General features: G+C 44.1%; 4 protein-coding genes across 5 annotated transcripts, besides 2 other annotated features; 2 read left to right on the top strand and 2 right to left on the bottom strand.

The window, feature by feature from the left end:
* Window positions 1-24: 24 nt before the first annotated feature.
* TSTA_084110 (uncharacterized protein) lies at window positions 25-842 on the bottom strand. Of its 2 annotated transcripts, XM_002478097.1 has the most exons (3): window positions 371-842; window positions 251-303; window positions 147-195 (listed from the first exon to the last, which is right to left on the bottom strand). In XM_002478097.1, the coding sequence occupies exons 1-2, from the start codon at window positions 680-682 to the stop codon at window positions 295-297; spliced, it is 321 nt and encodes a 106-aa protein (XP_002478142.1). In that variant the 5' UTR covers window positions 683-842; the 3' UTR covers window positions 147-195; window positions 251-294. The 2 variants fall into 2 exon arrangements, with proteins under 2 accessions (XP_002478143.1, XP_002478142.1); XM_002478098.1 differs by having other exon boundaries at window positions 25-303.
* A 3,509-nt stretch (window positions 843-4,351) lies between these two features.
* On the bottom strand, window positions 4,352-6,055 carry TSTA_084100 (pogo transposable element, putative; the record flags this gene model as incomplete). Its single annotated transcript, XM_002478096.1, has 2 exons — window positions 5,687-6,055; window positions 4,352-5,653 (listed from the first exon to the last, which is right to left on the bottom strand). Exons 1-2 carry the CDS (start codon window positions 6,017-6,019, stop codon window positions 4,352-4,354), a joined length of 1,635 nt encoding a protein of 544 aa, XP_002478141.1. The 5' UTR covers window positions 6,020-6,055.
* Window positions 4,469-5,992: a mobile genetic element.
* Window positions 6,056-7,885: 1,830 nt separating the features above from the next.
* Window positions 7,886-10,973, top strand: TSTA_084090 (C6 transcription factor, putative; the record flags this gene model as incomplete). The annotated part of the gene is made up of 8 exons (XM_002478095.1): window positions 7,886-7,966; window positions 8,063-8,160; window positions 8,340-8,976; window positions 9,039-9,805; window positions 9,874-10,048; window positions 10,396-10,516; window positions 10,568-10,707; window positions 10,734-10,973. The coding sequence occupies 8 exons, from the start codon at window positions 7,886-7,888 to the stop codon at window positions 10,971-10,973; spliced, it is 2,259 nt and encodes a 752-aa protein (XP_002478140.1).
* Window positions 10,344-11,456: a mobile genetic element.
* Window positions 11,457-13,197: 1,741 nt separating this feature from the next.
* Window positions 13,198-14,106, top strand: TSTA_084080 (uncharacterized protein; the record flags this gene model as incomplete). The annotated part of the gene is made up of 2 exons (XM_002478094.1): window positions 13,198-13,372; window positions 13,439-14,106. The coding sequence occupies 2 exons, from the start codon at window positions 13,198-13,200 to the stop codon at window positions 14,104-14,106; spliced, it is 843 nt and encodes a 280-aa protein (XP_002478139.1).
* Window positions 14,107-14,410: the final 304 nt, after the last annotated feature.

The raw sequence follows: 14,410 nt of genomic DNA, 5'->3' as shown, positions 1-14,410 counted from the left end.
ATTAGATCTATTTAATGAAACATTCTGATGATCAATTTTTTAGCCTTTGCATTTGCACTAGAACTGAGGAAAACCATGAAGAACTACTATACAAGTAACTTTATGGAAAAAACCTCAATCAAGACCTAGCCAACCGCCGAAAACTCGACTATGAATCAGAGTAATAGTTCTAACCACACATTCCTCAAAAATAGTCTTGTCAACATCAGTCCTATTTTTTCGTTATAATAAATTGGTTTTGAGGAACTACTTTTGACAAAGAGCCAAATTCGACGATGGATATTGTATAACCGCTCAAGGTGGCTAAATTTTCCAGTTTAGTATGCTTACTAGTCGTCTCAAAAGGAATGAATGAAAGGTAGGTACTAACGATAATATATGCTGCACAAGCCATCAAGCAGTTCGTACCAGTAGGAGTGTGTAGTATCTGAGTAACATATGCCAGACCATAGCAGCATGTAGAGTCGTCCACGCACATACATCCCAACGGGTAATCACACTTGCCGGTGAAGGGGTCGACACAGGGATTCGCCTCCACGACGCCGCAGCTCACATTCTCAAAAATCTCCCCAATACCGTAAGTACATGCTTTTCTCTCAGCCAAGTCGATCTCAGCAACTGGCGAAGCCGCTGCTAAGCCAATAGCTGATAGAAGGCTGAGGGCGAAGAGTGTAACCTTCATGTTTGAGAGCTTGTTTGCGAGTAGGAATAAGAGTGATAGTAGAGCTTGATCCTATCCTTGGATTTGAAAGTTGGGAAGTAGCTACATATCTAGGTATTTATACCTTCTCCTAGGAATAGAATGTCTAACATTATGTCACTGACATTAGTTAAACAGATATGTGCCGAGATACATTAGGAATTGAATTAGTGTGGTATGACTTGAGTCTTGGTGTAACCCAGGTCTAGTGCTTATACAAGTAAGAATGCCATGCTGACTCTTACTGCTATGTTTAAAACAACTACTTATATATATTATGTTGGGAATATCACCTCACATCACATAATCACCTTTGCCAGCTATTTACATCCATACTAGATCATCTAGTATGCGCGCAGCTTTTTGGTCTAGTTGGTCAAAAGCCCAACATATTATATCTCTACTCCCCGGGCGAGGTGAAGGGAATTGCTGGGACGAGTAATGCCATTTGCTAAGGCGTTTACATCTATTATTGGAAGCAGCGAAGGTCGCGGAGACGGATGAGTTTCGATTCCCGTGCCGCGATCCTTTGTGTTAGACTAAGGCGCTTACACCTATTACTGTAAGCAGCGAAGGTCTCGGAGATGGATGAGCTTCGATTCCCGTGCCGCGATCCATCAGATGGTATATTAAATGGTATATAATTATATGACTTCTAGTTAAGCCCATATCTTTAATTACCGCCTGCATATATAGCCATAGAAACAACTGGGCGTAAGCTTAACTATTCTGCTATAAATCTTCTCTTAATAGTACTGGTTCCTTCTAGCGTCATGCAGGTTAGTTTCGTAGCACATTAACATGACAACTACACAAAAAGGAAGCTGTCCGAGGAATCGGAGGATTTATACAGAGGGGAGCAATCTTTCTTATTATCGAAATACGATCCGCGTGATTAAAGGAGAGATTCCTGGGTAGCTGGGTTGAAGACGAAGAGGGCCGGAGGCGAGATGGAGAAAGATCCGGTCGTAACGACGCGTGTAGGACGCGTCGTAGTGCCGTCAACTAGAGCTCGAGAAGCTCTGGAAGGCGCTGACAGCACCGACGTCAAAAGCAAAGCCAACTGCAGTGAGGAAGGCTGCTAGCCAGATTGAGGAGAGACAGTGCGCCCAGGACGAAAACCAAGCAATGCTTAGAAAGATGTGTTAGTACTTGGAGGGCACCTATTGGAAGTTCAAAAGTTTGAAAGAAACGCTCAGTAAACAGGAAAAAATTATCTAGGAACAAAATGATATGATCAAGGGACTGCAGGCCCAAATGGGAGCAATCTAAAGCCAATCTGCGGAAGACTGCAAGCAACTCCGGAAGCAGCTGGATACTATCGCAAAGGCGGCAGTCAACGCAGCTCCCATGTAGATCAAATCACAGCTGTTATTCGCAGATATAACCAATAGCCAATCTAGTCACTAGCAGGGTACATATCTAGGCCCACTAGTGCCTCCTACATTGGCTAATACATTATTTTGCACGATTAACATATCTCGTGTCAGAGAAGAAGACAAAGCCAAGGCGTAGATAGTTAACGTCAGATGTTACGGGCTAGTCCCGTCTAATGCTCACTATAAGGGCATTTTCGAATAGAAAACGTAACATGAGGAAAGGAAAGAGAAAGAAAACAACAAGTTTTTCACGCGCATACAATCTTATATAGGCAAGGGGAATTGGGAGCTTCCGACGGGCCTCTCTCTAGGAATAGCCTCATGTCCGGGGTTGCTGAGATTGTCGGGGCTGCCTGGGATCGGCAGCCCCGCGCTATTGTCAATATCCGGCCGGGTATTGGGTGTCCGTTCGTAATCTGGGAATAGCTTCATGTTCGGGGTTGCCGAACAATAATCTAGCAAAACTCTATATGTCAATATCCGTGAGGGCTTCGCCCGAACATGGTCATGAGGTCAGCTCATAACATCAGACAAATGATCGAAAAAGAGATACAGGGAAATAAAGGAATAGAGACCTGGCGCTGTACAGCAGTGATTAAGGATTAAAAGAATGCTAACTAAGTCAATTATTTGTAGATAGAAGGATGAGATCCTACGTATTAAAGAGGCTACTCAAAAGTTAAATATACCGGGATAGAGAGTGTTACAAGACCAGCTGTACCCAGTCAAAATCAACAGTACTAACTGGACAGCGATCCTGGATATGGATAGTAATATCCTACCAGGAGCAGCTGAGGCCCTAGGAAAAGAGAACAATGTTAATACTTATCAAGATAACCTGGCTTAGCAAGAGGGACTCTTATAAAGCGTATGGATGTGACGTTGCCAAATCTGCTTGGTTTGAGTACGCTATCCTAGCTAGCTATCTCGTACAAGAGGTGCCTATCGACAGGTAATATTAAGCATAAAGGGAAAAGGGAAGAAATGAAGTAAAAGCTCTGGTTCTCGCTTCTCATGTAAATCTCTGTGCAAGGCGCCTTTCCCTATCCAGCTCCGACGTCTGATGTTGATGTCACTTCCCAATACGGCGCGGATAGGGTTACACGGCTCCTAGCCCTATCCGTGAACTGAGACGGGAACGCAGAGCCATGCCCAGCCGTCACATGAATCTATGGTGGTATATATCACTAAAGCAACAAATACTAAACGCCTGCTAGAAAGCAACTACTTCGATATAGTAGGAGAATCTGCATACACTTGAGCCTTTAAACCATGCATAGGATCATTGTCATGTTACCACTGTTAAGAGATAGGATATAAGGCTGTTGGTTTAGCTACGTCCCGTATCACGAAGCGTAGGATATCGTAAGCTAGGGCGATCCAACTGCCCTACGTGGTGAGCCTTGCTATATAGCACGAAATGTAATATTATAAAAGACTGACCCCCGAAACTAGGGGGGGGGGCGGGGTGCCTAGATACATTATATGGTGTTGGTCGCTCTAGCGCACGGAGAATAGTAATCCCGACCAGTTCGCGTACGAATCGACGGCGTGCTACAGCGCCGTATAGTGATTCGTAAGATCGCTATTCAAACAAAGGCTTTTTCATATGAAAAGACTCAGACATGTGGTAAGTATGCAAAGAAGGGGCACTATCATAGCACTTGCAAGGCTCTAGTCCTAAAACGTATTCCTTATGGAGGATCTCATGAGTCATTTAGTAGAAACTGTTGAGTTCGCCTCTTATAGTATGCATAAATCACTTCGCAGCCTACAACTAAATGTTAGCAAATGAGACGCAGAACATACATAGTACGTCCTCCATATTGCTTACCAGCTAAGTTAGACCGTCGCGCTTGCCTAAGTTGGTATAGCTTAGTATTTAGCCTATCTGTTGGAACTCAGAATGAGCTAAGCCAATTTGGGATAGGAATTGGGAATAGGACAAGATTTGCGTATCAAGAAATTTCGAGAATTGGCATCACATATCGACGCGATATTGAGCATTACAAATCAATTTTACTGCCTATCTCTAGAAAGTTCGATTTGCACAAGTGTCGACTTTTGGTGATATCACATCTCTGGAAACTTGTATATAAAAACAGGTTCAAGACTCCTAGATAGTTGCTTAGAGAGGCTAGACAAATAGACCTAGTTCCATAACGTGTTTCACGGGTAAACGGCGCACCCGGGTAAGTGGCACAGCCGCATCCCACTTGGTTCAAAGAACTCGTACAATTTATATGCAAACAGTGAATAAATTAATATTTACCTATGTAGATATATTTGGACAGCGATTGCGTTTATGCCCTATTTCCCAGCAATTACTACACCTTGGTAGGGCCCGTTGAGCTGGCTGCAAAGGCGCGCTCCCGTTGGGTGGAGGAGGGGGTTGAGCCTCTTCAGGAAGCTCCTGAGCAAGCTCTCGGCCTTCAGCGACTGTCAAAATACCATCGGCTTGTAGGGCTTTTGTACGGCGAGTGCGGCGCTTCTGTAAAATATCATTTGCTTCGCGTAGGTTATGGTTCTCCCTAGCTAAAATGGCAGCTTGGTGCATCACTACAAGGGATCCCTTGATCAACTGGTTAAAAGCCGGACACGATGGCGAATTGCTGTCTAAATCTCCCATATTGAGAGATCTCTTGACAGATTTGGCCTGTTTTTCTAGCGTACGGGCATTGTAAGGCGTTTTTGGGCTCCAGGTGCTGCTGCTTGACGTGCTAGGGCGAATTGAGGCTGGAGTAGCCTCCCGGACAGCAATTTGCAACTGAGATAGGACTTTTTGTGGATTATATGGCACAATCCCAGTGTGTGAAAAGCCGCTCTTAATATTTTGTGTGGTATAAGTTTGGATCCGTACGCTGTAAAGCATATCTAAGAAATCCAGCTTATCAACATGGTAAATCCCAATCCGAATCCGGCTCTCAACGGCGGCCCCGTACAAGCGCTTCAACACTGAAAACACCCCTACATCTAGAGGCTGAAGAAGATGAGATGAATGAGGAGGCATGCAACATGCAATAATATTATTATTTTTACATGCCTGATCAAATCCCGGTGTTAAATGGCTGCTATGGCCATCAAGTATCAAAAGCCGATAGGTACCAACTGTGAGAGGCCTCGTTTTTGGCTCAAATATCCTTTCTAGCCACTGTAAGCCGATTTCATCAGATGTCCAGCCATTTGGAGAGTGCGTAATTGACCAATCAGGGGGAAGCTTTGGGCTTGTATAACACTCAGCTCTGTTGGTGCCGGATTTGAATATAATCAGGGGAGGCACCACAGTGCCGGTGCTTCCAACGCACTCAACAATAGTAACCCATTCACGATTTCCTGGCTGAATGAGGCTAGGTTTTCCTGAACGATCTGAGCTGCATATAACTTTTGCTGTAGAAGAGATCCCCATGGCGAACCCTGTCTCGTCAAAGTTGTATATATCTTCATCGGCAATCCCATATTCCTCTTTGAGCTGCTTAATCTCCTCAAAAAAGCCACCAATAACGACTGGATCTTCACAAAGAGCTCTAGAATAGGATAATCGGCGTGCGAATTTAGCCTTGAGATCCGGTTGTCGCTTAAGAAAGGTTGTTACCTAATTCTTACCAACCTTCTCAGGTATTTTGGTAGGATCTCTTTGAGCTAGCAAAATATTTGCCATTTCATGGAGCATATGCTGCCTAGGCGGAACGCCACGGCGCTCTAGTGAGAAGACCCAACCCCGGAGTACAGCTTCTTCTGTAGGGGTCATCTTTCTGCGTGTAATACTGGCATTATGCGCTGGAACTGAGCCCTTCAGGCGCCTTCGCAGTGTTGTTAAAGATACGTCAAAAGTGCGTGCGGCGTCGCGTAATTTCGTGATTTTTTCGTTATTTAGCGCATCAATAGCAAGAGAAAGCCTCCCTTCATAGCTAGGATCATTTTTTGTACGCGATTTAACCATTTTTTAATGCTGTTGGTTCTGCGGAAAGTTGTTGCTAGAAATCCGGATGGAATTTTGATGTGGTGTGCCACTTACCCGGGTGCGCCGCTTACCCGTGAAACACGTTATATCTACAGTGTTTAGTAATCGCCTTCGATTAATCATCTAGCCTACCAACGTTCCGACAATTATGAGCCCGGGATCCCTGCGAACATAAAGCACAAGAATCGTACTGGAGTATTGGACCGAGACTTGAAGCTATTCACAGAATTGAACTCTGATTATCGACGACCGTTGGTTTTTGTGAATATGTACGATCGCACCGCGTCCATTCGTTCCTGGTGCTCTTCATACCTCGCTTTTTCATCCTTATACCGTTGATAGTGCTGCTCATACAACTGCAATTCCATTTGGAAACGCATCAATGCAAGCTTCTCAACTTCCGGATCCTCGTTCGGATTCGGCATTACACTATCTAGAAAAGGAGGTTTAACTGGTTTCTCAGGTGCCGGTTCCACCTCGTGGGTTCGCAACGGGGATGGATTCACATAATCCCAGACTCGTCGCCTTCGTCCTCAATTGCTCTAACCATCTCCTCCATTCGTTCGACGACTTCAAGATAACGGTTCCCTTATTCTCATCCATTGCTGACGAGTTCACTCGTTCCTCCTGGGCACGGATAGCTTCAAGGGTTCGTTCCAACACGGTCGTTCGTCGAATGTATACAAAAACCAACGGTCGTCGATAATCAGAGTTCAATTCTGCGAATAGCTTCAAGTCTCGGTCCAATACTCCAGTACGATTCTTGTGCTTATGTTCGCAGGGATCCCGGGCTCATAATTGTCGGAACGTTGGTAGGCTAGATGACTAATCGAAGGCGATTACTAAACACTGTAGATATATGGAACTAGGTCTATTTGTCTAGCCTCTCTAAGCAACTATCTAGGAGTCTTGAACCTGTTTTTATATACAAGTTTCCAGAGATGTGATATCACCAAAAGTCGACACTTGTGCAAATCGAACTTTCTAGAGATAGGCAGTAAAATTGATTTGTAATGCTCAATATCGCGTCGATATGTGATGCCAATTCTCGAAATTTCTTGATATGCAAATCTTGTCCTATTCCCAATTCCTATCCCAAATCGGCTTAGCTCATTCTGAGTTCCAACACCGGGATAACGTGAAGCTAGGAACCGAACTAGGACAAGTTAGGGTTAGGGACTAATCAGTGATTTTTTAGAAATTGGGTTGATTATAAACCGCTAGATCAAGCGCGTTAGCCGGAGTGACTCACGGATGCCAAGCTGTGTTCCAACAAGTAGATTCTCTAACAACTAGCTAGCGACTGTACCTTGTTCTGTACTGTTAGAAATTCTAGAACACGATGTTTGTCGAGTTTTTTCCCTTTGTGCTAACCACATTGGGATGGCGTGTTCCTATGTGTAGCAGTGTAGTAGGGATTTGTCATGTCAAGTGGGTCTGTCGACGCGACGGTAAATTTTTGTCAGAATTGACAAAATTGCTTGTCAGCTGCAGTGGAGCACTTTACATACTAGTAACTTATTTCACAGCATGTAGCTTATATTATTGGTTAACCAATTTTATTACTCAATTTTATTGGTTAATAAATTACAATTATGTAATCTTAAAATTCTTGGCGGTATTGTCAAAGTTGACATGACACTAAATTTTTGTAATCTTCCAACACCCTACTTGATATCCGCTGACTAAGCGGCGGTTTATTCATCCCTCGTCAGCACTACAATTCATCTGTTTCCGCAATTCTTGATCAAAAATTGTCCTATGACAGTATGAACATAGCTCTAAATAGGTGTCCCCAATTCATACCCGCTGACTGCTGCCTTTTACGTTGATTGTCGGCCAGACATGCCATCTACTAGCCAGGCCTCCATGTCCAGTGGCAGCGGACCAATCCCGCGGGCATGCGACTCGTGTCATAAGAAGAAGGTAAGAGTCAGATGATGATAGTATTTCCTCTATAAAACTTTCCTTTATTATTTTCTGACCACACGTGAAATGATGCAATTGCTTACCACCTTGCAGATTCATTGTGATAGACGCTTACCGAAATGTGACTGGTGCCTTCATCATGATCTATCATGTACTTTCAATCGTGTTCATAAAAATATCCGAATGAAAAGGTAAGTATGGCGTCTGTAACTATAGGTTGTTGGTACCTCCAGCTACTCGGGGTTACTTGCCTTCTCTCAATTAGCTGTCCATCACTGACTGCAATTAATGAACCATCAAAGGTCAAAGCTAAATCCTCGGAAACAGTCAAAAGGCGGGAATGACCATCTGAAAAGGTTCGAGGGATCAGGTATGGTATTTTGAATATATCGCTCCAGCGTCGATCTAACTCACACAACAAAGATTCCTCGGTCACTTCGGAACGCCTGGAAGTAAATGTTCCAGGACCCATCTTCACAGATACGAGGTTGTCTTTAGGCAAGCCATACCTGCCCGATGGATTCATGCTGTCATCACCCGCACTGAGAAAGCTAATCGCATCCTGTGCGGGTAGAATGGACCTAGACCTTGATAGTCTGAGAAGATTTGGCCTTCCATGGCAATATTCTCATCCTCAAAACTCAGAAACTGTAAATCAGGTTGCCAACGGAGCCACGAAACTTCCAAGCAGATCGACTATGGAGCATTACGCTCGAATATATTGTTCTTCAATACACTTCCTAGTGTTTCCTGTTGTCACTTTTGACCTCTTTCAGCGGACTCTTGACCTTGTTTATGGTTCCAAGAGTATCAAAGATTATACTGGTTCAGCCAGCGCAAAAGCAGCAATTTATTCGTTCTTATCCATTCTAACAATTGTTGGGTTCACGAAAGGAAATGCATCCGAGGGTCCCAGCTGTGAGTTTTACGCAGCTAAAGCCCAATCGTACCTGGTTGATATCATTCAAGAGGTGACCATGGACGGCCTTCAAACTCTTACAACTCTGGTAAGTCTTATACGTATCATTTTCCGTATGACTGCTTACTGACCATATCATTCATTCGGAAGATCCTATCTACAATATTTTCTGGAGATTACAAAAAAGCGGCAATGTTCGTTACAATGGCTTCTCGGATTGCATACTCCTTGGGTGGCCATAAGAATCCCTTTGAATCACAGCACAATGAAGCCCAGGCGCATCCCCGTATCCATGATACAAGTCGCCCTGAATGCCATATACGTAACTTATTCTGGCTTTGCTATACTTTTGATAAAGAACTGGCGCTGCGAACCGGTCAGCCACCATCAATAAGTGACGACAACTGCGACCTTACTCTACCTCCGGGCTATATTGAACTACAAAATTCCAATATATGTTGCCCTGATGTCGTCATTGATAACACCACAGTGCCCCTATACCCATGGGATCCTCGACTCTCAGTTATCAAATCTAGAACCTACAAATTACTCTACTCCGAGAGTGCAATGCGGAAATCAAAGTCAGAAATAATACAGCATATTCGAGAACTAGACCACGCTCTTGAGCAATGGCGAATGTCTCTAAGTCGTGAATTTCGACCAACACTCACATTTTCCGAAGATACACTTTTCCCTTCGGCGCTGGCTACGCAACCGGTAATGCTTCGTTTGGCATATCACCATTGTATGATTATTATTCATAGTGCTAGCAATAGATGTCGCGCCTCTTTGGTGAAGGGTCTTGATCTGCAAGAGGTTGGCGTCGCATCGAGCTTGGGACTGAGCGTTGAGGCGTCGAGGTCATCCCTCTTATACCTCCAAGCGGCTTTGCCAAATATTGCTGGAGAATGTTTCTGGTATGTTTATTTTTCTCCTCTCTATCATTGTAACTGCCCCATCTTACTGAGACATATTTACAACATAGGGTGATTTTGTTTTACGTTGTCTCCTCTATTGTCACCATTTTGGGACATATGATCTCCAAGCCCCGTGATCCTAAATCAGCTTCCGATTTCAAATTGTTGATGCAGGTGTCGGATATGGTGCAGAGCTTTCCTGTAACAGAACTGTCAGCCGCCGAACTGATCCAGATGCAGCTGGTAAAGGACTTTTCTCAGGAATTGGGAAGCGTTCCCTTACAATAAATGATGTGTAATAGCACCATTGAAAGATTGATAGTTTTACTCAGGTAGAAGCCTTTCTTCCTCTCCCAGTTTCACTACTTCGAGAGCGTTTTGTATGCAAGATGTCCTACTCCCACCATGAATATCTCTAATCTTACCCGTCTCGTGGTTTCCCCCCACCCTGATCGGTTGTGGTCTGCCAGGGCTCAACGCCCAAAATATTCAAATCCTTAACTCCATATTTTCCAACGTCCAAGACACCGCCAAAATGACCGCCGAGGAATACGAAAAGGGGGAGGAAATAAAAAATATCTCACGTTTAGCACGTGAATTTGGAGTCCCTCAAAAACAACTCTCCCGACGGATCAACGGCACACCCTCTCGCTCAACACGGCCACCAACGAACTGATTATTATCGCTTGATCAAGAAAAAGCGCTTTTGCTGTGGATTCAACATCTAGATAAGATGGGTGCAGCGCCTACAAACCAATTGAGGTAAATGCAAAATATTTAATCCTCAGATTTTACTGGTTAGGGAACGCCACGGAGAGCCGGCAAAGATTGAATATACGATCATCTCAAACATCTACCAGAAAATTAGCAACGGATTGTTCAACGACCTCAAGAAATTGATTGTACAACTACTGAGCACTATAGCTAGGTTGAACGATGGTTTATTGATCTCAAAATTGTTATGGATGACCTTAAAATCACCCTCAAGAATCTTTACAACTTTGACGAGACCGGATTCATTGTTGGACAGGGAGAAAAGGAAGCAGTGGTTACAGCATACCCAAAAACGTTACAAAGGATTTCTAGCCTGTCTTCTCGAGAATCTCTTACTGTTGTTGAGTGTATAAACGCTGAAGGAAAGATTATACCACCTTTAATCATCCCATAAGGTGAGAAGCACATGGAGGAATGGTATAAGCACATAAAAGATGAGGAATGGCCTGTTGCACCGGCTTCAAGCGGATTTATAACTGACGTGATCACATTCGAATGGATGCAGCATTTTAATCGGTTTACGGATGATAGGAGCGGTTAGCGATTACTTATTGTGGACAATCATACCACCCGACTTACTATACCGTTTATTGAGTATTGTGAACTATGTCGCATTCGACCATTCACTTTTCCTCCACATTCAACACATCTTTTGAAACAAAAACTTCGTCACTACGTCAATAAGTTCGAGAAATCAATTGACAGTATAAGGGATATATTGGATGAGGCAAGCCCGGGTCTTGCACGCCGTATAAAAACGGTTATTCAATGTAGTCTCATAATGGCCGATTTGGTCGAGCTACACCGTGAGACCTTCACAAAGATTCGTGACACCGCTGAACACAAGAATAAAAAAAAAATCTGGCGGCAAGCCAAGACCATTGGTGCTCTTTATGTAAACGATGCGAATCGCCTCATAAAACGCCGTCATGATGGGGATTTGTTGAAGATCCATAAGCAGCCTTAGTGAGCGGCGGCCGGAGGAGGAAGAGGCGCCACTAGCGCCTCAAAACTTGGTTTTCTTCTTTGATTCTACGGGTAATAGGTGAATCGTATGTGTATTATCAATTTTTTAGTTTTTATACATAAATTGTATGGCGTTGTGGGACTACAAAACATTTTACACGACGTATCCAATTTTTGGACGTTGAGCCCCGGCAGACTACAACCCAGTCAGGGTGGAGGGAAGCGACAGACAGGTAGGGCCAAGTCTCCAATGCCCTAACCCTAGGTTCAGATTGATTGCCATTGTATCCAGAACTGTGACTATGACATCTTTGTTTCAGACAGGGCAGATTTGAACCCCCTTTAAAGATCGGAGGTTTGCAATGTTGCATGCTCCAAAGATCCGCCGAGACCACCGATTGTAGATGGCAGATGCGGCCACAGTTCGAAAGCAAAGGGACCACTCTCACGCGAGTGCGGAGCCGTGAGATTTGTAGGAGTCTAGAATATGAAAATCGAGGAGCCTCTGTTTTATTTAAGACGTGATGGCACTATCGGTTTAGCGTACTACGGACTTCACATCGAGGTACCATTGGTGTCAGGGCTCCGAATAGCTAGGGCGAGGCTCTTAAATCCGGACCTAAACGACCATTTTCTCATGACCAAATTTGGAACTTGGCATCATCCTGAAAATAGAAGTCAGTACGGGGTACGGAGAACGGAATCCTGACAACGTTCTTTAGGCGCATGATAATACATTGTCCGATCAACTGGTGGTTTGTGGAAATCGCCTACATATAGCTCAACCGACGACGGGGAAATTCTGCGATTCAAAGAACTCACAAAAAGCTCACTGTAATGATCATGACCTTGGCACTTGAAAGACCAAAGAATTGACCAGCGTCTTAACCACAGTCTGACAATGAGTTGAACGATTGAACGAGCTCTGATCCACAGTCGCATTTAAAGTTTTCTTCCCCCCTATTTTTATCCATCGCTTGCGGCTGAAGCATGTCCAAGCCTTTTAACGTGCCGCTAAAGAGAGCCTAAGTACGTAGCTGATCAATAGGAGCACAGGGGATTTCGAACAGCCACAATTATGGTTAGAACAGCCCCATAGCCTAGCTTGTCAAGGGAAGTGAGTTGCTTCACAAGCAGTTTCAGGCTTTCAGCTGTACTAAAATATCCATGCAATAGCCAACCACCGCTCATATTGTACGAAGCTAAGCATGGATCGCGCCGGTCTAGAGGCAAGGCGTGGACCTCCATCATGCGCTAATATGATAAGTTCGAAAATTAGCTTCAGAATAGCCTAACTACTACGTGGTAAGTGGCCAGCAATCAGGATCTTACGGAATCAACTTGAGCATTGATGATTGAAATTGGACTGACACTGCTTTGCTGGCCATAAGATTGTTGGTATAACAAGGTCAAATAAGGCACGGACTAAATTGAGCGAGGCTCTCGATGGTGTTGCATTAAGTAAGTTATGCTTGTTAGTTCTATCATGTCTTATATCAACACATAGTACTCTCAATTGAATCCAATACGAGTTTTCTTCCCTTAAAATCCCATCAAATTTTCTCTGCGACATACAGACTCATCAGTGCGATATGTATTGTTAACCAACTAGAAGAAAACGACTTGAATGAAAGCAAAAGGTCGAGATCGCCATGGTTCAAACCTTTACCAATTGTGATACTGGAGAATGGTACGGCTTCGGAAACTCTTCGCAATTCAATATTGGCCAGACGGTGCAAGTTCAGTTTGGAGCTTTCGATGAGGGCACAACGAAACTGAATATTTATCTCACAAGACCGGGCGGTAGTCTGGTCAAATCGCTCGTCCGTCAGTGAAACCCTTCGATGAAAAGGAAAAAAGCAGGATCATTGGAGAAACTAACATCTGTTCCAGTCAACGCTGGTTTCGGCCGAGGTAGCTCGGTATACCGTTTATATAATTCTTCTTCAACATGTGAACTGGATCAACTCAACTTGACCATCCCGAACGATGCGGGGGTCGCTACAAACTCCTTTGATACGTTCCAATTCGGCATTTTCAACTCATCGACTAGTCTGGGCGAAAATGGAAACCCTCTCTCTGGCTTTTTATCGTGGTCACCCAACTTCGAGGTGTGGAATAACGCCACTACAACCGCACCAGCTTCCGGAACGACGTCTGCGACATCCAAAACATCCGCAACAATTACATCAGCGCCAAATCAGAGTACAACAACTACGTTGATACCTGAAAATAATAGTTCTGGAGGACTGTCGTTAGGGGCCAAGGCTGGGATAGGTGTTGGTGTTGCTGTTGGAGGCGTGTTGCTGGCAGTTTTGATAGTGGGTGTATGGTTATGGAATCGTAAGAGGCGGAATGCGTTACCGAGAGAAACAGATGCGCAGATGGAGTCATTCTCAAAACCGCCAGGGCCTGGAGGCAACATACAGAGCGAGGACTTGCATGAACTACCGCCTGCTGCTAATCAGCAAACAGACGTGAAAGGGCATTATCAACCCATTCCCCAGCAGCCTGTGGTGCATGAGATGCCCTCGACCAATCAAACGTACGAGATGCCATGATAGCGACACTTTGACCACACCAAATAATTAAGCAACATACACGATGGGGATATGGTTCTCAGCATTTAAGGAGCGGTATCAATCTTTGACTTCTTTTCTTCATGTCAGTTGTTGTAGCATAGCAATGTAATAATAGGATTTCCACGTACGTAGATATTTGTAACATTCGATGTCGTAACAAAAGCAGGAACATGAATGCAAACCGCTTGGACTGGTTACAACGAATTCTGTAGTAACGAGATTCTCATTATAACGAAGATTCCCCAATTAATTAAAAGCTGTTAGGGTGCTGTGCCTAAAAAGT

This window comes from Talaromyces stipitatus, genomic scaffold, assembly GCF_000003125.1.
Source record: "Talaromyces stipitatus ATCC 10500 scf_1105507295527 genomic scaffold, whole genome shotgun sequence".
Classification (NCBI taxonomy): domain Eukaryota; kingdom Fungi; phylum Ascomycota; class Eurotiomycetes; order Eurotiales; family Trichocomaceae; genus Talaromyces; species Talaromyces stipitatus.
Note: the sequence above shows the minus strand (reverse complement) of the source record. Positions and strands in the feature narration are given on the sequence as shown.

Coding starts and splice junctions, on each gene's coding strand:
- TSTA_084110 (XM_002478098.1), bottom strand. CDS start 682: ATGAAGGTTACACTCTTCGCCCTCAGCCTTCTATCAGCTATTGGCTTA.